The 26,364-nt window shown below is 39.0% G+C and overlaps 1 protein-coding gene and 1 non-coding gene across 11 annotated transcripts in view; both read right to left on the bottom strand.

The window, feature by feature from the left end:
- The window catches only part of Rbm6 (RNA binding motif protein 6), a 107,314-nt gene that overhangs the window by 38,279 nt on the left and 42,671 nt on the right, over positions 1 to 26,364 (bottom strand). For 4 of the 10 annotated variants that reach the window (XM_021264762.2, XM_021264816.2, XM_013070183.3 and 1 more), the window contains 2 exons: positions 23,102 to 23,167; positions 18,906 to 18,979 (listed from right to left, as the gene is read on the bottom strand). The exons of 3 other annotated variants lie outside the window; for them this stretch is intronic. In XM_021264762.2, coding sequence (XP_021120421.2) covers positions 18,906 to 18,979; positions 23,102 to 23,167 — 140 coding nt within the window. The remainder of the gene's footprint in view (positions 1 to 18,905; positions 18,980 to 23,101; positions 23,168 to 26,364) is intronic. 3 more of the 10 variants (XM_004834072.4, XM_087186097.1, XM_021264887.1) reach the window with 1 other exon arrangement.
- Positions 21,594 to 21,697, bottom strand: LOC147825214 (U6 spliceosomal RNA). Its single transcript, XR_015441196.1, has one exon. It is a non-coding gene; the product is annotated as a U6 spliceosomal RNA (small nuclear RNA).

Here is a 26,364-nt window from a genome sequence, read left to right as displayed (position 1 = left end):
GATCTCCAGTACCAAAAAAAAAAAAAAAAAAGAGCTGTAAGATCGAGCTGTTAGACTATATTACCAAAGCAAAGGTCCTCAGTTATCTCATTCCTCTCTCTGCCCTACAATGGCTCATGTGGGTACTTAAATCAAATCAGCACTCTGCCTCTAACCTTTTTTCTTTTAACCAAGTAAAGCACTGCTTAACTCTTCCTCCTTATCACATTGCAATTCTTACTCAAAGCTCTGTCTAAATTATTATATATACTACAGCTAAAAGGAAACATTCATTTACACAAACAAGAAGATGGGCAAAAAAGCTATTTGACCAATTTTAAGTACTGTATAAACATTTGTGGATGTGGGTTAATCAAATGCTCCTTAATCTGTCAATTACTTTTATATATTTAAATTACAATATAAAAATGCCAGGCATGGTGCCAAACCCAGCACTTGGAAGGCTGAGGTAAGAGGACTGCTATGAGTTTGAGGCCAGCCTGGGCTACACTGTAAGACCCTGTCTCAAAACAACAACAACAAATTATAAAATAATGTAGTCTTCATTACTGCTTTACTCCTACACTAGGAGACACACACACTCATTAGAGGGAACTAACATTTACTGAATGACTGTATCTGGGCAGCAATCAATGAGGCGTAACTACTTGTTGACAAGGGTGAAGATAGAAAAATCAAACAAGTCCACTCATAGGTCTATACTGATGGGAGTAATGTGGATTGAATCCAGAGTCTTCCCACTGATCTACAACACCAACCCTTTTTTATTTTGAGACAGAGCCTTGCTAAGTTAAAGTTCCTCCAGTTTTGCTTTCCAACAGCTTCATTAAGAGGTCCTCTGGTAAGAAGTCCAGCAATACTAATGTAAAGTTCTATAAATTACTTTGTTATTGCTAACCTTTTACTATGCCTAATTTATAAGTTAAAAAAAAATTTTTTTTGCTTTTTTTTGAGACAGTTTCACTATGTAGTTCAGGCTAACTTAACTCACTATGTAGCCCAGGCTGGCCTCAAACTCACAGTAATCCTCCTGCCTCAGCCTCCCAAGTGCTGGCATTATAGGCATGCGCCACCAAGCTCGGCCTTATAAGTTAAATTTTATCATAAGTATGTATGTACAGAAAAAATTATTGTGTATATATAGGGCTCAGTATTATCAGTAGTTTCAGAAATCCACTGAAGGCCTTGGAACATATTCCCGGATTTGGGGGGGGCTACTGTACTTGCTTTATTTAAAAATATTTAACATTGTTATTTATAGGATTACTAACCATTCAAATTGTATTAAATTTCTTTGCCTTTTTTTGCCAATGCTGGGTGTCAAACCCAATGCCTCACCCAAGCTAGGGACAAGCTCTACCCTTAAGAGACACTCTCAGCCCCACTTCCTATAAAAATGCATATTCTATTAGCTGACCTCTTTAAAAGCATATACTAAGCTAGCATATACTTAGGTCACTGACTAATGAATCTTCCTCAAACACTTTATAGCTCAAAAAGAGTAACTGAAGCTGGGCATGGTGGCTCATGCCTATAGTGTACCCAGCACTCTGAAACCCAGTCTAGGCAATTTAGGGACTTAGTGAGATTCTTCTCTCAAAAAAAAAAAAAAAAAAAGAGATTTTTTTTTTTTTTTTTAAAGGGCTGGGGTATAGCTCAATGAGAAGGCCCTGGATTCAACTACTGGAGACTGGGGGCTGTCCTGGCTAAGTGTGGTAGTGCAGGCCTGCCTGCATACTCTCAGTTACATGGGCAGATGACGGAGAAAGATTTAAAGTCCCAGATCAGCCTAAGCAACTTTGTGAGACCCTGTCTCAAAATAACAAAAAAGGCTGGGGATGTGGCTCAGCGTTCCCTAGGTTTGTCCCCAGTACTGTGTGAGTATGTGCATGCATGTATACACACTACTATGAGTAACTTCTTGCCCACAAATTTAATTACTAAGGTGAAATGGACCAATTTCTTGAAAGCTACAATCTGTCAAAAATTACACAAGACAAAACATGATCAGAGTAGAACTATATATAGAAACAGGATCAATATTAATAATTTTCCCAAACAGAAAGCACCAGATGGCTACACTGGTGAAAGTTGACTGTTATGGCTTGTGTCTAGATGTCCCCTCAAAGCCTCATGTGGTCATAGGTAGGGCTTTTCAGAGGTGGCTGGATTTACAGTGTTGATGCTCATATTAAGGGTATGTGATTACTAAACTGAGCTAAATCCCCGGCCATCCCTTTGGGTTTTTTTTTTTTTCTTTTTGGTACTGGGGATTGAACTCGGGTCCTTGTGTTTTTGAGACAGGTGGCATAACCACTGAGCTAAATCCCTGGCCCCTTCCCTTTGGTTTTTTTTTTGGTACCGTGGAAATAAATCAAATAAACACATCAAAACATGCAGAAAAAGCATTTGACAAAATCCAACACTCATTCATCATTAAAAAACAAACCCTCTTAGCCAAAAAGGAATAGTGGGAACTTTAACTTGATAAAGTACATCTAAAAATGCCTTACATCTAATACTATACTTAATGGTGAGAAATCAGACGCTAGATGCTTTCCCACTGAGATCAGGAATGAGAAGGACTGTGTCCTTCAATAGCTCCTTTTCAACACTAATGAAGTCCTAGCCAATGTAATAATCCAAGGAAAGAAAATAACAGGTATACAAATTATGAAGGAGCACTTGGGAGGCTGAGGCAGAAGGATCGCTACAAGTATGAGGCCAGTCTGGGCTACATAGTGAGGCCCTGTTTCAAATTTTTTTAAAAAGGAAGGAAAATATAAAACTGCCTTTGTTCACAAATGACATGGCTGTCTAGCTGAAATATTCAAATAACAGAAGGGCAGGGGCAAACTCGTGAAACTAAGATTATAGCAAGTTTGTAAAATCCAAGGTGCTATAGTTTAGATATAGTATATACCCCAAAAGGGACATGTACTGGAAGCTTGGGCTCCAGTGTAGCAATGCCAAGGTTGTAGAAGCATTAAAAGGCAGAGCCTAATAGCAGGGAACTGGGTCATGGCTATTCCACCATTATGATTAAAGGTGGTCTCAGAGAGAAGGCTGGGTCTCACAGGGGTGGAGAGTTCCTGAGAGCAGGTTATAATCAAGTGAGGCTTGACCTCTTACTTAGCCCCTTTTTCAGCACAGTGCTATTTCCTTTCCTACTTCTCTGCCATACTGTCATACAGCCAGGGCAGCTATCACCAGACACTAGTGCATGTTGTGTGGACATTCTAACCTCCAGAATCATGAGCCAAATAAATCTGTATTCTCTCTCCCCCCTTCTCCTATTTAATTATTTGCAGTACTGAGGACTGAACCCAGTCTTCACACTGAGCTACAAACCCAGCCATTTTGTTTTTTATTTTGAGGTAGGGTTTCACGAAGTGACCAGGCTGGGATCAAACTTATGATCTTCCTACCTTACCTTCCTAGATGGCTCCAATTACAGGTGTGCACCAGGCTTGGCTTAAATTTAATCTCATCTCTTCTCTCTCTCTTTTTTTTTCGGTATTGGAGATCGAACTCGGGACCTTGAGCTTGCGAGGCAGGTGGCAGAACCACTGAGCTAAATCCCCGGCTCTTTCTTTCTTTCTTATAGAAAGGGTCTCGATGTGTAGTTTAGGTTGGCCTTGAACTCTCTATGGAGCCCAGGCTGTCCTGGGACTCATGGCAACCCTCCTGCCTCAGCCTCCAGAATGCTGGGATTATAGGTGTGCACCACCACACCTGGCAAATTTCTTTTTTTCATAAGGTTCCTTGCCTTAAGTATTTTGATATAGCAATACAAACTGGACTAAAAAAGAAAGTTAACATGCCAATATCAACTTCCTATATATATCAGCAAATTTGAAACTCAAAACAAAATAGCATTTTTACTAGCACCAAAGAAACAAAATACTTGAAGCTACAAATCTAAAAGTATATATCTGATCTATATATATAAAAAAAGCTACAAAAGTGATGAAAAAGCCAGGCTTGGTGGTGCACATTTGTAATCCCAGCACTGAGGAGGTGGAGCAGGGAGATTGCCCTGAGTTTAAGGCCAGCCTAGAATACATAGCAAGATCCTGTCTTTAAAAACAAACAACACAAAAACAAAACAAAACAAAAAACAAAGAACAAATAAATATATATAAACTAATTCAAGTTCATGGATAGGAAGACTCAATATTCCTGAGATGTGAATTCTTCCTAATACAATCTACAGATTCAATGCAATCCCAATAAAAATCTCAGAAATTAGTTTTATGGAGATCAATAAACCAACTCTAAAATCTTTGTGGACAAGCAAAACACCCAGAATGGCTACCACAATATTGAATGAGAAAAAGTAAGCAAAGCAACACTACTGGGCATGGTGGTGCATCTTGTAATCCCTGCTAGCCGGGAGGGAGAGGCAGGAACATCTCAAGTTAAAGGTCTCTCAACCAACTCAGTGAGATCTTGCCTCAAAATAAAGCAATAAAGAAAAGGCTGAGGATGCAGCTCAGCACTGCTCCCAGCCCACCTCTCCAGACCAACATTAACCAACTTCAAGACTACAGTAAACAAGATAGCATGGCACTGGCAAAAGAATAGACAAATAGAGTAAAGACAGAACAGGGGGCCCAGAAAAATATTCACACAAAGATAGTCAACTGGTTGGGGCGGGGATTTAGCTCAGTGGTTCTGCCACCTGCCTTGCAAGCGAAAGGTCCCAAGTTCGATCCCTGGTGCAAAAAAAAAAAAAAAAAAAAATCTACTGGTCTTTAGACAAAGGAGCAAAAGGCAAGTCAATGGAGGAAAGATAGCCTTTTCAACAAATGATGCTGGAACAACTAGATATCAACGTGCAAAAAGGCGTAATACATCAAAATTAACTCAAAAAGGATCACAGACCTACATGTACATGCAGAACTATAAAACTTTTAGAAGAATACATAGAAAAGTCAAAACTAAGCATGGTGGCACATGCCTGTAATCCCAGCACCTGAATGGCTGAAGCAGGAGGATTCTGAGTTGGAAGCCAGTCTCATAGCAAGATCCTATCTCAAAAAACAAAATGCATCACAGAATATCGAAATGACTTAGGGTTTATTGATGATTTTTTACCTATAACGCCAAAAGAAGGACACATAAAGGATACATACTAGATTTAGATTTAATTAAAATTACAAATATCCCCTCTATAAAAGATATTAAAAGAATAACAAGACAAGCTGGGAGAAAACATTTGCAGAAGACATATCTGACATAGAGCTGTTATCCAAAATATAGTCATATCCAAGTCAGCAAAAAGCAAACTACTGACATGGGTAAAGCAATGCTGGGCATCCAGCTACTTGGGAGGTGGAAGAGAGAGAACTCTAAGTAGTCTGTAGCCAGTGGACAACACAGCAAGACTTTGTCTCAAAATCAAAACAAAACAGGGGCCAGGGATTTAGCTCAGTGGTGCCACCGCCTGCCTCTAAAGCACAAGGTCCCGAGTTCAGTCCTGAGTTCAATCCCGGGCACCAAAACAAAACAAAACAAAACTGATGAAAAAGGACAAAGAAAGAAAACAACTTTTCTTCTTAAATGGGTAAAATAGCTGGAGGTATAGGTTAGTGGTAAACATAAAGCCCTGAGTTCAATCCCCAGCACTGAGAAAATCCAGAATTACAGACATACATGTCAATCCACTTCTGGGGACTGGTCCTTTGAATAGACTCCATACACATGAACTTACATGATTTATAATCTAGACTATGTTTCTAATCACAAAAGGTTGGAGATTACCTAAATGTCCATTAGTTCAGCACTGGTTAAGAAAAGAAAGGTACCCAGTAGTGGTGGTGGAGGTCTGTAATCCCAGCACTTGGGAGGCTGAGGCAGGAGGATCTCCATGAGTTCAAGGCCAGGCTGGGCCACATAGTGAGTTCAAAGGCAGTCTGAACTACATAGACAGATTCTGTCTCCAAAAAATGGCGGGGGGGGGGGGCGCAGCATGGTGATGCACTCCTGTTATCTCAGCACTCTGGGAAGCAGAGACAGGAGGATTGTAAGTTCCAGCCCAGGTTAGCCAATTTAGTGAGACCCTGTCTCAAAATAAAAAAGGTCTGGAGATGTAGCTCAGTACAAAGGTCCTAGATTCAATCCCAATATCGCCCCCACCCCACCCCCCCAAAAAAAGAAAGGAAAGGAAAGAAGGCAGGCAGGCAAGAGTATTATGTCACTATAAAAAGAACACAGACCTCCTCAAAAACTAAACATAAAATTACCACATGTTCATAGCAGTACTATTCACAAGAGCCAAAAGACTATTGAAGCAATCCAAATGTCCATCAATGGATGAATAAAATGTGATTTATTCAAACAATGGAATATTAGTAAGCCTTAAAAGGGAGATTCTGTCATACGCTACAATGTAGATGAACCTTAAAGATATTACGCTAAATGCAACAGTCCAATCACAAAAGGACAAATATGATTCCATTTATGTGAGGAACCTGAAACAGTCAAATTTATAAGAGATGGAGCATCAAATGGTGGCTCCCAGGGGGTGGTGGAAGGGGATAAGTAAGTACAGGATAAGTAAGAACAGTTTGAGGAAGATGAAAAAAATGTGAGATGGATAGCAGTAATCACTGCATAACAATGTTAATGTACTTAATGCCATTAAATATACACTTTAAAATGGTGAAAAGGGGCCCTCTGCATATATCTCAGTGGTAGAGCACTTGCCTAGCACGTACAAGGTCCTGGGATCAATCCCTAGGATTCTTCCCCAAAAAAGGCTAAAATGGCAAATTTTATATTATATGTATCTTACCTTATTTAAAATAATTTTTAAGGCAAAAAAAAGTATAAAATTTTTAGAAGATTTAAAAGAAAAAAACAGCTAGGCGTGGTGGCACAAGCCTATAATCTCAGCACTCTCAGGAGGCAGAGGCAGGAGGATCACCAAGGCCAGCCTGGGCTACACAGTGAGTTCAGGTCCAGCCTGAACTACAAAGCAAGACACTGTTGGGCCGGGGATTTAGCTCAATGGTTCTGGTGCCTGCTTTGCAAGCGAAAGGTCCCGAGTTTGATCCCCGATACAAAAAAAACGACAAAAAAACCACTGATTCAAAAAACCAAAAAAAAAAACCCCAACAACAAAGGGCTGGGGATTTAGCTCAGTAGTGCTGCCACCTGCCTCGAAAGTGCAAGGTCCTGAGTTCGATCCCCGGTACCAAACAAACAAACAAAAAGAAAACAGGTAAAAGATCTGTATATCCCACCAAATATAGAGATGGCAAATATACATATTAAAATACTCAATATTATACCACTAAGGAATTACAAAGTAAAACAATAAGATACCACTATATACCTGATGACATCCAAATACTGTTGAGGATGTGAAACAGCAAAACTGTAATTTATTACAGACAGAAATGCAAAGTGTTTTTGCCACTTTAAAAAACAGTTCAGCAGTTTCTTATAAAACTAAACATTTATAGGGCGGGGATTTAGCTCAATGGATATGCCTCCTACCTCGCAAGCAGAAGGACCCAAGTTCGATCCCCGGTACCAAAACAAAAAAGCCCAAAAAAACCCTAAACATTCTTACTGAGACCTAGTAACTGAACTCATTGACATTTAGTCAAACCAGTTGAAAATTTATGTTCACAAAAAGACTCACACATGGATATTTATAGCAGCCTTTATTCATAACTGCCATAATCTCGAAGCAAGCAATGTACCAATGCTCTTCAGTAGGTAGGTCAGGGAGTAAACTGTGCTATATCCATATAATGGAGCATTAAAGAGGGGAAAATGGGGGGGGGGGGTATGAGCGCATCATCAAGCCACAATAAGACATGAAGGAACCTTAAATCCGTAGTGAAAAAGTCAACCTGAAAAGGCGACTACTGTCCAATTCTAACAATATGAAATTTTGCAAAAGGTAAAACTATGGAGACAATAAAAAGATGAGTAGTTGCCAGGGGTTTAGAAGGAAGAATGAATAGGAAAACAGGGTTCAAGGAAGTGAAGAATAACAGGGAGAACAGAGGGTTTCCAGGATAGCAGTGAAATTGTTCTGTATTATGATAGATACATGTCATTGTATATTTGTAGAATATACAAAATGGTGAACCCTTGTGTAAACTTAGGGGGTTTGGTTGGTAATGATGATATCAATGTTGTTTCATCAATTGTAACAAAAACGCCACACTGGTGGCATTTCCACCTTTCCTATAATACAATAAGTAATATAACCACACCGAAGAGTGAGTGAAATGGTGAAAAACTAACCTACTTCTGGAAAAAGGACTTTGACAATATAGGCACCAGTTAAGACAAATGATATCCCAATACTGTGCTCTGGTTTTTCTTTTTTTTTTTTGGTATCAGGGATAGAACTTGGGACCTTGCATTTGCAAGGCAGGCAGAGGAACCACTAAGCTAAATCCCCGGCCCGAGTTAACAATTCTGAAACTACATGTTGACTTAGATTGAGCAAATAACTCAGCATATTGTAGGTAATGACAGCTAGGATTTTCATTGTTACTAGAAAGGAATTATAAATTTAAAAATATGCTGGGGATTTAGCTCAGTGGTTCCAGCGCCGGCCTCGCAAGCGCAAGACCCCAAGTTCTATCCCCGGTAACAAAAAAAAAAAAAAATTAAAAATAGAGTAAAACTAGAATAAAACCTGTGGTGTTTGAATAGAATTAAATTTTTCATCATGAAATCATGTCTTAATTCTCCAGTTTAAAAAACCTGGCTTAGGGCTGGGGATGTACCTCAGTGGTTCTGGCGCCTGCTTTGCAAAAGCAAGGACCGGAGTTCAATCCCCAGTACCAAAAAAAAACCAAACAACCTGGCTTCTTGGGGGAAGTTGGCAGATTCTAGGGGTGGGGCAGGGAAAGCATAGGATGAGCCTGGAATATGTAGGGTTAGAAAGTAAAGATTTTTTTAAGTAGCCAATTTAAAGGCTCCCAATGGCCAAATCTAGGATAATTTTAACAAGATAATATAACCCTGAGAATAAAACTCTATTAATTATATTTATCAAGTAAAAAAAGAAAATAAGGGGGGATAGCTCTTTTTAATTCCAACAACTATAGAAAGAATGATAAAATTGAAAATTACTAACAGACAAACCTCATGATAATGTTGCAAGAATCATAATTGCTTTCTAAAAATTTTGTGTTTTTTTGGTACCAGGGATTGAACTCAGGACCTTGCGCCTGGAAGGCAGGCGCCAGAACCACTGAGCTAAATCCCCGACCCTGCTTTCTAAAAATATTAAGTGAAAAGGGCATGCAGAGGGCCGGGGATTCAGCTCAGTGGTTCCGCCACCTGTCTCTCAAGCACAAGGTCCCGAGTTTGATCTCCCGTACCAAAAAAAAAAAAGAAGGGCATGCAGAGAAATAGTAGACTTCTATAATCTCAATGTATTTCCCTATAAGATATTTATTAACTACAAGGGGGAAAATGGTAACTTGACAGTAGAGAAACCTTCAAAAACATCTTATTCAAGTGAGCAAACCTCATTTAATAATTGAACAAAAACTGTGTGCCACCTGATGAAGTATTGGGAAAGATACTATTATACTATTCTTGCCTAAAATGCATAACCTAGGGGCCAGGATTTAGCTCAGTGTGGTTCCGTCTCCTGCCTTGCAAGGTCGCGAGTTTGATCCCGGGTACCCCCCCCCCAAAAAGAGCAACCTAAACTTAAAAAGGAAACATCAGGCAAACTCAAACTGAGAGACATCCTACAAAATAGTTATTTTGTACTCTTCAAAAATGTCAAGGTTGGGCTGAGGCTGTAGGGCAACTCTTGAAAGGCAAACAGGACCTAGCCAAACAGAAACTGGAAGAAAGTCTACCCCATCAAAAACTGACAGCTTGGGGCTTGAGTTATATAGCTATGAGGTATAGTACTTGCCCAGCAGGCCCTGGGCTTGAACCCTAGCACCACAAAACAAACAAAAGTGTCAAGGTCATGAAAGAAGAATGACTGGGGAACTGTGATAGAGAAGCTAGAAGTTTCAGCTAAATAGGAGGAATAATTTCTGGTAATCTATTACACAGTATGGTGACTACGGTAAATAATAACAGTATTACATTTCAAAATTTCTAAGAGTAGATTTTTAAAACTGAATGATAAATATATGAGGTGAAAATATGTGAGATGATGTTTATTATGATGCTGGATTCAATACCCTAAAATGTACACAATGTGATATTACACTGTACCTATCCCATAAAAAGTCTGCCAAAAAAGAAATATATATATATATATAGATATATATATATATATATACACACACACACACACACATTTCAGCAGTTCGCCATACTAAAATGTCCAGAAGCTAAGGGTCACCACTTTGAGCACTTCTTGTTAATTTTAGAGGCCAAAGGTAACTTGTATTAATCTTATGATGTCTCAATAAATTTAGTATTAAAATATTTATGAAAGTTTTTTCTTTTCCTGATGTATACATTTTTTTGGCAGACTGTATATACAATTATTGTCAATTAAAAATAAAATTTAAAGGCTTTAAGGGCCGGGGATTTAGCTCAGTGGTTTTGCCACCTGCTGCGCAAGCACAAGGACCTGAGTTCAATTCCCAGTACCAAAAAAAGAAAGAAAGAAAGAAAGAAAGAAAGAAAGAAAGAAAGAAAGAAAGGCTTTAAGAAATTTTTAGGGCCGGGGATTTAGCTCAGTGGTTCCACCGCCTGACTCATATGCGCAAAGTCCTGAGTTCATTCCCCGGTACCAAAAAAAAAAAAAATTGTAAAGTCTCACCTCTCTAGAATATAAGGAGAAATCTATTTAATTCATTCACAAACATATACCACCTAGCCCAGGGCTTCAGAGAAAGTTCCTTAGCATTTACTGTATAAACAAAAGTTAAAATGAGTTGCTCTCTGGTATTTCTTTGTTTTCATTTTTCTTTTTTTTTGGTACTGAGGATCGAACTCAGGACCTTGTGCTTGCGAGGCAGGCAGTGGCACCACTGAGCTAAATCCTGGGTACTCTCTGGTATTTCTAATGTGATTCCAAACAGTCCAACCAGTACCATAGTATTTTATACATAGTAGGTCCCATACAGCAAAGTGCTGTTGTATTAAGATGAAACATATGCATCTTTATCTTTGAGTTTATTCTCCATAACAAGTCTTAACATTTGGGCCCTGGTTAAATGGTTCTGTGAAAACGTCCTCTATTATAAAACCCAATGAACAGATGATCTAAAAGATTCAATTATTATGTATAGTATAAGTAAGGTTATAAAAATCAGCACTTCTAAAATTTTTCCTGGAAAACTATATGAAATGTGAATCAACTTGTTTCACTCTTCTAGTAACTACTCCCAAATATATATAATCTCCTACATATAGACTACCTTAGTGATATCACAAGCTGATTCTAAAAAATGTTTATCATCTTAGGTTATGTAAAGAATTTATATGGTTCACACATCAAATAGATCTCATTCTACAACTCATATCCTAGGCTCAAATAAAATTTTCAAATGGGGTGGGTTTGTAGCTCAGTGACACATGCAAGACTCTGAGTTCAATCCCCAGTATGAAAAGAAGAAAGGGAAGGGAAAAAGAAAGGAAAGGAGGGAAAGAAGATTTGGCTTCCTTGACATACTTTCACAAACACTCAAGCCATCCTTGATATTTTCAGTAACTCAAATTCTCCTAACTTTGTTCACACACACACACACAACAACTATTTCATAAAACTTCACAAATTCCATAACTTTTATTTCCTGTACCCCAGAAAAAGCTGGTGTCTGGAGGAATTTTCATGTTAGTGATAACAGAATACAATTTTACAGAATTTGCAGAATTTTGTAGAATACTGCAATTTTATATTTTTTTCTATTTTATTTTATTAGTACATGTTTGTAACTCATGCAGTTTACAATCATCTTGGGGAGTGATTACATGTATACATTACAGTTTGTTGGGGTTTTTTTTAACCCCTTCACCTCCCCCCCCTTGTGGTTCCCCATTACCTTTTTCATACTTGTTGATATTATTTGTTTAGCACAAGTTATGGCTTATAATGTTTACACTGATCTAGATTATTACGTTCCTGTACTTGGCATATCTTTATTTCTCTCATTTCCCCTTCCTCTCCTGCTTACCCCTCTCCTTGTTCCCTTGGGCCTTTTCTCTACTGAATGACATCTATCCCCTGGTTCCTTTCTATCCATCTTTTATCATTTTCTTTGTACTTTGCCTCACTCAAATGAGGGATACCATATGGTATTCAAGTTTGCATGTTTGATTTATTTCACTCAACATTGTTTCCCAGATGCATCTATTTTCCTACAAATGCTTCAAATTTGTCCTGCTTAATAGCCAAGTAGTATCCCATTATATAGAGATACCACATTTTGTTTATCCATTCATCTCTTGAAGAGTATATAGGCTGCTTCCAGGAGTTACCCATTATGAACTGTGCGGCTATAAATATTGGTGTGCAAGTATCACTGTAGTATGATGACTTTAGCTCTTCAGGGAAGGTAACTCCCAGGAAAATAGCTGGGTCATATGGCATTTCTAGTTTTAATTCTTTGAGAAATCTCCATACTGATTTCCATAATGGTTGCTCAGTTTGCATTCCCACCAACAATGTAAGAGAGTTTCTTTTTTCACCACAGCCAAGCCAGCATTTGTTATTGTTTGATTTCCTAATGACTCCCATTCTTTCCAGAGTAAGATGGAATCTTTGTGTTGTTTTAATTTGTATTTCTCTAATGGCCAGAGATGTTGAACACTTTTTCATGTATTTTCTGTGAAGTGTTTGCTCATTTCTCTAGCCCTGTAGCCTATTTCTTTACTGGGTCTTTAACTGTAGGTGGTTTAATTTTTTTTGAGTTCTTTGTATATTGTAGACATTAGTCCTCTTTCTGAAGCATAGCTGGCGAAATTTTTTTCCCATTGTGGTTGTTCTTTGCAATTTAGAAAGTCGGGCTAATTTCATCATAGAGAAAGCTGAAAAAAAAATCCAGAGAACTGAATTCTCCCAGTTTTTTTGTTGTTGTTTGGTTTTTGACAAGAGTGAGGAATGAACCCAGGGTCTCATGCACACTACGCACATGTTTTAGCACCGCACTACAACTTCAGCCCTTTTTATTATTCCCCACCCCCCCCCAGTATCGGGGATCAAACTCAGGACATTGCACCTGTGAGGCAGGCAAGGTGCCACTGAGCTAAATCTCTGGCCCAGCCCTTTTTATTTTATTCATTTATTTATCTATGTTTGTTTGTTTGTCTTTTGGTACTGTGGATCGAAATCAGGACCTTGCGCTTGTGAGGCAGGCAGCAGAACCACTGAGCTAAATCTCCGGCCCCCAGCCCTTTTTATTTTTGAGATAGGGTCTCACTTAAGTTTCTCAGGCTGGCCTCAAACTTGTGACCCTCCTGCCTCAGACTCCTGAGTAGCTGGGATTACAGGCATGTGACACATTGGGCCACGGCCAGAGCTTTTTTTTTTTTTTTTTGGTACCGGGGATCAAACTTGGGTCCTTGTGCTTGTGGGGCAGGCGGCGAAACCACTGAGCTAAATCCCTTGCCCAAGAGCTATTTTTAATAGGGGCATTTTAGTAAAATAGTTGGACAAACAGGAACACACAAGTATCATACCAGCCAATTTGAGAAAACAAAATAATGCTAATTCCTACAGACCAAATCACAACAGCTTCAGTGAGCTGACTGGGCAGCTACTAAAAGTAATGAATACTCTAACATAGCACTTCTCACTTGTTTCCCCAAATCTCAGTGCAAAGACACACATAGCAAAAGGATATGATATTCACCCTCAATCTCTTGACAAGAAAGCCAAGGGCATATGACTGATAGAAATGTATTTCCCAGTAGAGGTAAAATGAAGGGCCCTTATTCACAGTGTTCTTTGGCTGCCCCTTTCTATGAATTGGGCAAACAGAGATGGTAAAGGCATAAATTAACAGAATCACACCTTCATGCCTTTTGGAAATTACTTCCCCAAATAGAAAGCTGCTGTAGAAAAATCCTGTTTGACACAGGCATTATAAAAGGGTTGGGGGCCTTGGCTGTCACCCTTAGCACCCTCACAAACATATGGAATATATCTGACAAAGCAAGCTAGGAGAAGGCTCCTTTATTCCCATCCCCTAGACCAGTGGTGGCGAACCTATGGCGCATGTGCGACACCAGGATGCTTGTATCATAGAAAGCTCTAAAAGGTTTACCATCACTGCCTTAGAGCTACAGGAGTCAGTCAATAATAAATAGAAGGCATTTCATATTAAGGGGATAGAGATGAATTATTAAAAAAATGCATTTCATAGAAACTTCAGAAACACACACATATGGGCCCTACTCAAAAGTGCCCATCAGATTTCTGGTGACTAGAAATCTGTGCCAATGTGGTCTATATGTAAAACTTGGAGGAAAGGAGAATGGATGAATTGACAGAAAGATTTTACCTTCTACAAACTTTGTTCACTGAGGAGTCACAATTCCTTCCCCCATGTACTTCTATCTTTCATAAGACCCTTAACTATGTCAAAAGAAGCTTAATTCACATATGTTCTTTAAAGAATTAGTTTTAATAAACCCCATATATAAGGGCTCAGGCTAGGCTTGTGATTCTGGCAGTCTGGAGTGGGGAAAAGGGCCATGTCTTCACTCTCATTACTCTCCAAATCCCACCGCCATTCCTCATTCTGTTGGTGCCCGGAGAAGGTAAAGAAGAAGATGACTCATTATAAGAACCCATGGGAAGCCAGGCACTGTGATGCACACCTGTAATCTCAGCACTCAGAAGGCTGAGGCAGAAGAAGTGCTATGAATTTGAGGCTAGCCTGAACTACACAGTGAGACAGAGAGAGAGAGAGAGAGAAAGAGAGAGAGAGAGAGAGAGAGAGAAAGAACCCACCCACAGGAAGCCAGGTCATCCTCTCTAACCATAATTCTCATCTTCATATCCAGTACTTCTCAACTGTGGCACTACTGACATTTTAGACCAGAAAATTCTTATTTGTGCAGGGCCATCCACTGCATTATAGGATGCTCAGATATCCCTAGTTAGATAGAAGAATCCTTTCCCAATTGTGGCAACTAAAAATATGTCAATTGAGTGACTATTAAAATATAATGTCACTCTTCAAAAAGCTTCCCTCACCACCTCAATCTATTCTCTCAATATTTAGCTACTGGGCTGAGGATTTAGCTCATGGTGCCATTGCCTGCCTTGCAAGTGCAAGGTCCCAAGTTCAATCCCTGGTACTGAAGAGAAAAAAAAAAAAAAAAAAAATTCTGCTACTATTTTTAGTCAATTTGTTTATTCCGCTTTTCTCCATTAAGATAAAGTTTTATAGTCTGCCTTCTTCCCTGAGACATCTCCAAGCATTCTGACAAGGGCCTGTCATATAGCAGGCACTTTTAAATGAATGATCTCATTTAATCTATCTATATCAGGGCTGCTTGAAATACTGAAAACAGAAGGAACTGAGGCAGAGGGAGGTTAAGAAACTTGCTGACGGTATGCCAGGCGGGAAGTTTTATCTGACTCCAGAACCTGTGTGTGTGTGATGAGTGATGCAGAGGTTTGAACCCAGGGCGTCACACATGCTAGGCAAGAACTCTACCACTAAGCCACAGTTCAAGCTATCATTTCTCATTTTTATGCTAAACTTTGTAAGTATGGAAAATTTGTTTGGAAATTTTATGCTCAAAATTGTTTTTATCTAAATGATCTGTTTTGTTTTGGTTTTTTTGGTACCAGGGATCAAACCGGGTTCCTTGTGCTTGCAAGGCAGGCGGTGGAACCACTGAGCTAAATCCCTGGCCCTCATCTAAATGATCTGATAAATCCTGAGGTATGATAAAGGTGGTTACTAAAAAATGATTTGATCATGAAGTAGTTTAGCATGAGAGGATTCTATCACGTGGCAATGTCATCAGTTTGTCCTCTGACTAAAGAAGAATAAAAATCTAGGAAATAGGATTGATGTATAAGGATATGGGCTGGGTACTATGACACATGCCTGTAATCTCAGTATTTGAGAAGCTAAAGCAGGAGGATCTCCACAAGTTCAAGGCCAGCCTGGACTATATAGCAAGATCCTTTCTCAAAAAGGGGGGTGAGGAGGATATGCAAGATGTCTTATTAAGGAATAATTCCAGTGAATATTGAAAATGACATCAGACAAAAAAATTAAGAGTTTATTAAAAGAACATTCTATGGGACTGGTGAGTACCATATAATCTTTCTTTTCCAGGTATGAGATTCTAAGGTCCCAGAAGACAGGAGCAATCTTTTAATTGTACTCCAATAGAGCACCATATGTTACCTTATACACAAAGATTGCTACCTGTCAAAACACCCTTTCTTCCTGGAAGAATACTGGTCCTGCTCCTGTTTTGTTCTGGTGTCTCAATCACTAGGCAGGGGTAATTCCTGAGGCATTTGGGAGCCCTAATAATGTTCATAAAATGGCTAAGAAGGGTGGGGAGAGGGATCTATAAGCAACCTCTTCTTGATGCTATCAATGAGCATTTTTCCAGAAGTGGCTGCAATAGCAAATGTGCCTAAGGTAAGTTTTTAAGGAAGACTGCCCTGTTTCTATTTGATACTACTGTTTAGGGAGCTACATACGACTTCATACAGGAATTTTTGAGACAGAGGAAAGAGGCAGGTATGGACATTTTAAAATCAAAAATTAAATGGTGCTGATAAAAAACAATGCCACTCTACAAAAAAACACATAATAGGCCAGGCATGTGGCACAAAATTGTAATCTCAACACTCAGGAGGCTGAGGCAAGAAGACTGCCGTTGAGTTCAAGGCCAACCTGAACTACAAAGTGAGACCTTGTCTCAAATAATAGTACACACACGTTTAAATATTGCATTGTTTCTCTGGCGTGAGAAACCAAAAGTGGAAATAAGGACTAAAATGTGTAACACATACTGGGAAATGGGAAGAAAATGTTCAAATGAGAAGGGGAACAAGGGCAGGGTGAGGGGAAAAGGAAGGAAAGGACAAGAAAAAAAGAGAATAAAAGCAAAAAATGGAAACAAAGCTTTTATAAACAAGGAAGGGAAGTTGGGTCGAGGGGGGGCAATGAGAAAAAAAGAAGCAAGATATATCATGTACAGGTATAAACTCCCTATGATGAAAGTTATCATTATGTATATCTTAAATGCACCAATAAATGTTTTGCTTCAGAAATTAATAAAACTGGAAGGGGAAAAAATAATAGTACAAAGAAATGGTATCTGCCATGGTTCCCCCATTTATATTTCCATCACTCACAACATTTAGTATGATGGCAAAAGACATGATAACAGAAGATTACTGTACTTAGGAACTAAATGAGCGTTCTCAAATTTGGAAAGATTGTCAGAAGAGAATTAACCATTAGCATCCAAAGTGGAACCTTCACCCCTCTCTCCAAAATTGGCAAGTATAACAATCTCTGATAATTAATTAACATTTGCTAAATGATCAATCCAGTGATAGACATTGAACAGTCAATAAGAATCCTGTTAAATTAAGAGGATATGATCCTAATCCAGTCACTGCCTAAGTATCTGACAGTGCCTGTACTAATAAGCGGTAAGTCTTCTCTTCAAAATGTTTTCTCTAATTAATGTTTACTCCAAAGCATTTAGAGTGTATCTCCGTACTATGAGGAGAAAACACAGCCAAAGATAGGAGCAGTAAGTGTAACGAGCCATGCTGAATGGAACAAAGCTGACAAAAAAGCACTAGCCTGCAAAGAGAAAGACACCTCATGTAATAACTACTCTTTAGGGCCAGAGATTTAGCTCAGTGGTGCCGCCACCTGCCTTGCAAGTGCAAGATCCTGAGTTCGATCCCTGGTACCAAAAAAAAAAAACCAAAAAAACTACTCTTCTCTGGCAGAGCCTTCATTTAAGATGGTAGGCTCACTGCACTCATGTTGGGCAGTGAATACATAAAAATCAAATTGTATCCCTAAGCTTCTTATTCCCACTTTACATGTGGAAAAATAGAGGCACCACAAAGAAAACTACTTTCCCACAACAACTACTACCACAACAGAAGGATATTCCTTCTAGAAATTCCTCCCAAAACTACCAGGCAGGGTTCAACTACAGAAAGAGATGAAGCCAGAGATGGCAACACACACCTGTACTCCCAGCACTCAGACTGAGACAAGCTTGAGGCCAGCCTGGGCTACACAGTACATCCAAGACCAGCCTGGACTATATAGTGAGATGTTGTCTCAAAACAACAATGATAACAAAGACAGATTACAATTCTATGTGGCAAGTGAATAACTCCACATGGTTCACACATAAGGTAAGTACAGATTCAGATTCAACAGTTCTGACTTACTCAGCCAAGGACTTGAGCACCAAACTCCAACTGGCAAAGAAAAGCAATGAATGCAACAGGCATGAGCAATCAACTCCTCTTTCCTTCCAATGGTCCTCTTTCAGAAGCAGCACATAAAGGCAGGATCTTAGTGCCACAGGAGCTGCCATCAATGATATACACGCTAGGTCTGTGTGTTACCACTGACCCAGAATTTCTGTCCCAGGCAAACTCTTGGGGTCCTATGCAATCAAGGACTGTTCTTTGCATCAGGATCCCCATACTTGACACACTCTGAAACTTTCATATTTTTCCACTTACATTCTTTGAAATCCACTCCAAGTGCAACTGTGCTCCAGTTTTAAAAATACACTGTGTCCATTAACTCTTCTAAAGATACCTTCCTAGGCTTTCTTAAAAGTTCTGCTCACAATAGGAAATGTGGTATGCTCCACAGATAGATTTCATGTACCTTTCCAAAGTGAAATCATTTGAAACCCTCCCTCCCCATACATTAAAAAAATATATCCTTTCAGATCATTTGACCGAAGTATAAAGCAACCTGGTTGGCCTCCATGCATCCGATGGCATCTTCCAAGAGTGAAAACTCCACGCAGACATAGCCATAGTCGTAACCTGGGGACAGCATTTAAATACAGACGGGAGTGGTGTTAGTGCCTTGCAAACACAAAAGACACACTTCAATCCCCTGTTTCTGAACCCCTTAAACACAAGCCCTCCCAATGAGCCCCTCCCTCCCCTACCCTAAGCAAAGTTGCTACCCAACAGAAAAAAGTACTGAAGGAAAAGTCTGGATGTTTCTGAACTTTGAGATTCATTCCAAAACGGCTTTTTCTATTAACCAGGAAGATCTTTGCCCTCTGTAGCACTGCTGATCTGGCAAGGGTGTCCCAGAACTAGGAATTCCCACAGAAGTTCATACGGAAACCCAAAATATTTTAACCACAGGCTGATCTCCTAGAAAAACAAAGTCAACAATAACAAGAAAGTATCTGGGGAAAAATGTATCCAGAGAGAAGGAAGAGAAGCAATTATCCAAAGACTATGCTAATGGTCACCACTTTCAAGCAGAAACCACCTTCAAAGAGAACTGCTGACAGACAGGAGGCTTCTGGTTAACAGGGGACAGACCATGTCAGGTTTCCCCACCCCCTCAGCTGTTTCAAATATGTCATAAACCAGCTAAAATATTTATGAAAGAAAGATGGTATAAAAGCGTAAATATGAATATCTCAGTCCAAAATTGTGTGTATGCACAAAGACTACAATTGAAGCTGGCTGGGGGAAAAAGAGCAGTTCAGTAGTTAGCAATCAATATATGTCCAAGAATTTTATGTACCATTAGAGTTTTAAAATATCCTTCACCTTACTCCTGAGCAGCTGTCATTTGCAGCACAGGCCTAAAGTACTCATGATGCATGAGATTAGGAAGTCATGGGATTTACAGGCTGTAACACTAACTCACCACTCTGCAACTTCCCTGATGCTGCCACTATATGACTACAGAAGTACACTTAGCATCGCAATGTTTCACAAGCAGCTTCCATGCTTCCTCTATGGTCTCACAGGACAAAAAAACCTCATCTCTTAAGAGTGGCACTATACAAATGGAATAGCAAGAAAAAGATGTGATTTTGGTTCACATGAGAAAAACATTAAGGGAAAGAAAAACCATACAAAACCAATGGCAATTTTGTTTTTTTGGTACCGGGGATTGAACTCTGGTCCTTGCCCTTGCAAAGCAGGCAGTGGAACCACTGAGATAAATTCCCAGCCCTCTCCAATGGCAATTTTGTATACATAACAACAGAAAACTGACACTGAATCAAGTTATCAAGTAAAACATATAAATAAGAAGTATAATTTGCCTGGGGATATAGAGCATGTGCTTAGCTGGAAGTTCTGGAGGACCCAGCACCAAAAAAGAAAAAAAAAGTAGAAACTAAAAATCATACCAAAGCTGGGTATGGTGACACACATCTATAATCCCAGCACTCAGGAGGCTGAGGCAGGAGGATTGCTGTGAGTTCAAGTCCAGCCTGGACTACACAGCGAGACCCTATCTCAAAACAACAATAAAAAAAGTACTTAAAAATCATACCTGGGCCGGGTATTTAGCTCAGTGGTTCTGGCGCCTGCCTTGCCAGCGCAAAGATCTGAGTTTGATCCCCGGTACCAAAAAACCCCCCCCCCCAAAAACAACAAAAAACCCAAAAATCATACCTAATTTAGTGAAATGAATTCAATTCCTTGTTACATGGAATTAAGAGCCTAAAATATTTTATTATGACTAATAAATTTTCATTTTAGACTCTACTCCAAGTTCACAATACAATATTACAATGATATTTAGGATGGTCCTTGCTCTGCATTTTAGGAAATGACCAGGAAGAAGAAATGGAAGTTACTAGAATCCAGCACTACCTTGGGATTTTCTATCCTAATTTTGTAGCTTTAACTAACAAATTAAAATGAACTCCAACTTGTATGTAAATTTAGCATAAAATCAATCTCTTCTGATTAGTGACTCTTTGAAGAAATAAAACAAAGAGGCCCGGGGATTTAGCTCAGTGGTTTCACCGCCTGCTGCGCAAGTGCAAGAACTCGAATTCGATTCCCAGTTCCAAAAAAAAAAAAAAACCAAAAAACCAAAAAACAGAGAAACAGTATACGTATTTGCATATATCCCATTAACCACAGGAACTGTTTTGTTACTTGATTCCAAATGACTTTCCTGACCAAATTCTGTGCACATCCAATAAGTGCAATATTCTGCATTTTGTAGTGTCCTGAATATTCTTTGGAAACAGTGTAGACTAGCAGAAGCTAAGATGCTTGTCACCAAATATCTACTGCAAACACTCAAAATCATGTCTATAACCAGAAAGGACTGGCCATGAAACAAGCAGATATGCTTCCTAATATACTGATTACCTCTACAAAACGCATGAAAGGAATGCCCAGACATACAGAAAGCAACCCTCTCAGCCAGGCATGTGGTAGATGACTGTAATCTCAGCATTCAGGAGGCTGAGACAGGAAGATTATAGTGAGTTCAAGGTCAGCCTGGGTTACACAGTGAATTCAAGGCCAGCCTGAATTACCTTGTGAGATCCTGTCTCCAGGAAAAGAGAAAAAAAAAAGAAAGAAAGCTACCCTATCTATAGCTTCCAAAATGAAAAAGAGAAAACTGACATCAAATTCTTGAAAATCTGTTTCCTTTTTTTTTTTTAACTATGGAACCTTCACAAATTTGTATGTCATCCTTGTGCAGGGGCCATGCTAATCTTCTCTGTTATCATTCCAATGATGGTGTATGTGTTGCTAAAGCAAGGACCTGTTTCCTTTCTATGCTTAAAAAAGTGACTACTGTGGCTTAGAGAACACATAGAATCTGTGGATAGAGGGAAGATTCATGACAATGTTTATATTTTGCTAAAGTGATATCAAAGTCACTAGGCAGGAAATTAAAGTCTATAGGAGTTATGAACATCTGATAGCACTGTATAGCAACCTTGCAATAATATTAAATTGCTACTTAATTTCTTTCAACTAAAACTTTAAATTTAAGGTTAAATTATATTATCTAAAATTAAAAAAAAAAAAAAGTACCTAATCTTTATCCTAGGCATTCTGTATGGTGCATACTCCAGTTGTATCACAAAAACACTGGGAAGTTGCCAATAATAAACAATGACATTATCTAAAAAATATTTACATAAACACAGGCATGGTAGTGTATACTTATAATCCCAGCACTAAGGAGGCTGAGCCAGGAGGACTGCACCTAACTCAAGACTAGGCTGGGGCTGGGGATTTAGCTCAGTGGTTCCCTCGCCTGCCTCGAAAGGGCAAGGTCCCAAGTTCAATACTTGGTACCAAAAATAAAAAATAAAAAATAAAAAAAAAGACTAGGCTGAGCTACACAGTGAGTTTAAAGCCACTATGAACTACAAAATGAGACTGTCTGAAAAAACCAACCAACCAAAACAAACAAACATAAATTTACACAGAACTTGTTGGAACAAGTTTCTATTTCAAAACACTTTACATAATATTCATCTCCTTTTACATATGAGGAAACAGACAAAGAAAGGATAAATAATTTGCTCGAACACACTTTAATAATAAGTACCGATACTGAGCTTTTAAACCCAGGCAGTACAGATTCAAATGGATGCTGTTTTCCACTACCTTGTACAGCTCCTCACTCTTTAATAAGATACTAGACTGATTTAAATAATCTGAATTCCAAGCTCTACATAGCCCAGTTAGAGTCCCAAATGCCTGAGCACAGCTAATCCCTGGGCTGTGGTTAAGACAGACAGTATTAAGAAATACTGTAATAAACAACATTTGAATTATCTATGACAAAACCATTGTGAGTGGGCCTGAATAAGCAAGTCAGAAGTATTCACTCTCAAGAAATGACTCTCCAAATTGGCTCCTAAATTCTTCTAAAAAGACAAAATCTAAAAAGCCTTGTTGTAAATGATGGTTATAAAAATCATAAAGGAGTAAGGAAAGATCCTTGATATAGTATATTTTAAAGCTTTACAGATATAATATACCCTTGTGGATAATTACACATAAAATGTGTATAGAAAAAAAGGACTAGAATAAAATACAACAAAATTGCATCTAACTCAGAGATTAGAAACAAAACTCAGCAAGTGAGATGAAAACCATGCACTTTCAAAATTGTACTTGGAGACCCGAAGGTAAAGAACAACATACCATCTCTCAATATAGGTAAATCCAACATTGCCAGTTTTCCTCCAGCGTCGCAACCCACGGATTTTCCTTTTGTTGACAATAGATGAAGAGGTTGGCTTGCATTTAAGGGGCATAATGTATGAAAAATATATTGCTTTAAATAATAGAATCACAGCTAGCACAGTTAATGCTTACACTCAAGAGAAACGTGGAAACAAATCAACTGAAGCCACAGCCACGTCTCATTCCCACCTCTACAATCATTCCATGAAATGGAAAACATGGTGTGGGATAGAGGGAAGGGTTTATGTAAGTATAGGTGAATACACAAAAATCTGAAAATAAATGTAATGCAACACAACTGTGTACCAAAATGATTACAGTAGTTGTTTTGCTATAGTAGAATAATCAGGGACTTATTTCACTTCCCTAATGTAATAATGTAACTCATAGAAAAGGTTCTAGTAGGCAGAGGATATTCTACCTACAGATAAAACATTCTGAAAATAACCAACGAACCTTGCATTCAGCATTGCTGGGAACCATTGGGAATCATCAAGATGGTAAACTTAGTGTCAACAGTCTCACAGATTTTTAGCTGAGAGAATATAAAAAGATCTATTATCTTTTCCTTCAACCATCATTTTCTAGGAAGAGTCTGGTGGTCTGATGGGTCTTTGTGCTTATTTACTATTAAAAACCACATCTGAGGGTTAGCTCAGTGGTTTCGCCACCTGCTGCGCAAGCGCAAGGACCTAAATTCAATCCCTGGTACCAAAAACAACAACAACAACAAAAAAACCCACATTTCAGGGGCCAGGGATTTAGCTCAGTGGTGCTGCCACCTGCCTTGCAAGCGCAAGGACTCGAGTTTGATCCCCAGTACCAAAAAAAACCCCATATCTGACTCCATATTCTAGCCTGTGTATACAAATCTCATAGAAATAGGAATTGCCTTATGCTTTTTTAGGCATAGAGAAGGATGAGAACAAAGCAACAAGGGAAAGAAAACTAAAAAGTTAATGTTATATATATATTGGTTTTTTTGAGATAGGGTCTCACTATGTATTCCACGCTGGCCTTGAACTCCCTGTGTAGCCTCAGTTGACCACAAACTCTCTGTGATACTCCTGCCTCAGCCTCTCAAGTGCTGAGCTTACAGATAGATGTGTACCACCATGCTCAGCTAAAAAAAAAGTTAACATTAAAATTTCAAATCTTCATCTTCATTAACTATTTGGTGGCTTGGTCACCAAAAAAGTATCTGCAGTAAAAGCTCATCACGTGGGTAGAAAGAAAAAGATACAAAAAAACAAAGACCTCATGAATAATATCCAATCCCAGAACTAACTCTTCAGTCTCTGGCCCTAGAAAAGCTGGTTCCATGATGCTGACAAACATATCCTCAGACTTGGCCGGGGGTTTAGCTCAGTGGTTCCAACGCCTACCTTGCAAGAGCAAGGTCCCAAGTTCGATCCCTGATACCAAACAACAACAACAACAACAACAAAAGAGACTACTGGCTGACTTTGAAAAAGCCCAGAATATACACATCAACTATGAAATGTAAAAGGGGATCATGATGTTAAGCCATAAGCAGGTGAGAGACAGTTTAACCAGTATGGTTGAGAGGAAAACATTTTTTTCTCTAAGCAAATATTATTTTGAGTAGAGAGAATCATAAATATAAAAAGTGATTTCCAACAGGCATTTTTCTGTTAAAAACTCAAGTGAATATGCACCTGGTATCCTCAATTATGAAAACCAGGAAAATACCATACCCAATTTACAGTATGTGTCAAACTACCATCTGTGAAAAACTGACTTAGTCTACATGTAACCTATCACTTTGACATCTTATAAGTTTGTTTGTTTTTTTTTTTTGGTACCAGGGATCGAACTTGGGACCTTGCGCTTCCGAGGCAGGAGCTGGAACCACTGAGCTAAATCCAAGTATTTTTAAGCCAAGAGTAGGGGTGCACATCTGTAATCTCAGCACTAAGGAGGCCAATGCAGGAGGACTGTATGAGTTCAAGGCCAGCCTGGGCTACATACAGCAAGATCCTATCTCAAAAATAAATAAAACATCAGTTTTCTCCACCTCAAAGACATATATAAGGATTGCTGATTTATAATAAACCAAAAGACACAGGAACATGTACAATGATGAATATTTGCTAATTTTTTTGGGGGGGGTACTAGGGATTGAACTTGGGACCTTGTGCCTGCAAGGCAGGCACAAGGCCATTGAGCTAAATCCCCGACCCACTTGATAAATTTTTTTAAGTGGCATGGCTCTATTTTATTTAGTTCTTTACCTGTATAAAATGGTAAAAGGGGGAAAAAATTCTTTAGTTTTTCTTTTCAAAGTCCAAAATTAATCCTAGCGCCACTTTATCCTGCTGATGATCCTCTGGGGCCAGGATAACGTGTCATGAAGCTCCCACCCTTATTTATTTGAATTCCACTGGCAGTAACACTCCTGTGGGAGGATGATGGACAGCAGAAAATTACTCTAAGGAAAGAGTCATAACAAGTACACATAACTGGACTACCTCAAGATGACCTTTTCAGTCAAAAAGAATAAATAGGGCTGGGGATTTAGTTCAGTGGTTCTGCTGCCTGCCTCGAAAGCGCAAGGTCCCGAGTTCGATCCCCGGTACAAAAAAAAAAGAAGAGGACAAAAGGAGTAAATAGTCTTTAAACAGCCAGTAATCTCATTCAGTTGTCTTTCACATACACTCCTGCTACAACCATGAGGAATAAACAAGAGCCTTTCAGATCTGCTTTTCCACAGACACAAACACTTCAGCTGAGGAGAAAGGACAGTAACAGACTGGCAGAAGTCTCACCCAGGAGAAGAGAAGCATCAATGCTGCAGCAAACTGGCCATGCTGAGAGGTGACACCAGAACAATGCAGGTCCCAGATTAAGGATGGGGTCTCTTTTCATTTCTGTATCCCCAACCTTACCACATTACTTAGCTTATAATGGTGCTCAGCCAATGTCACATTAATTGTCATAAGCATTGTCACTGGAGCAACATACAAGCAAAGAAATTGTCATACTCCTATATTTCTTTCCCTTTTTTTGGTTTTTTGAGGCAGCATCTCCTTTTGTAGTTCAGGCTGGCCCTGAACTCACTATGTAGCCCAGGCTGACCTCAAACTCACGGTGATCTTCCTGCCTCAGCCTCCCAAGTGCTGGGATTACAGGTGTGCACCACCACACCCAGCTTATATTTCTTATATGTAACAACCATTGCTTCAGAAAAGGGCTATACA

This window comes from Heterocephalus glaber, unplaced genomic scaffold (genome assembly GCF_053883595.1).
Source record: "Heterocephalus glaber isolate CG9 unplaced genomic scaffold, H.glaber_assembly_v1.0 deba00001504, whole genome shotgun sequence".
Taxonomy (NCBI): Eukaryota; Metazoa; Chordata; class Mammalia; order Rodentia; family Bathyergidae; genus Heterocephalus; species Heterocephalus glaber.
This window is presented reverse-complemented; position numbering and strand designations above follow the sequence as displayed.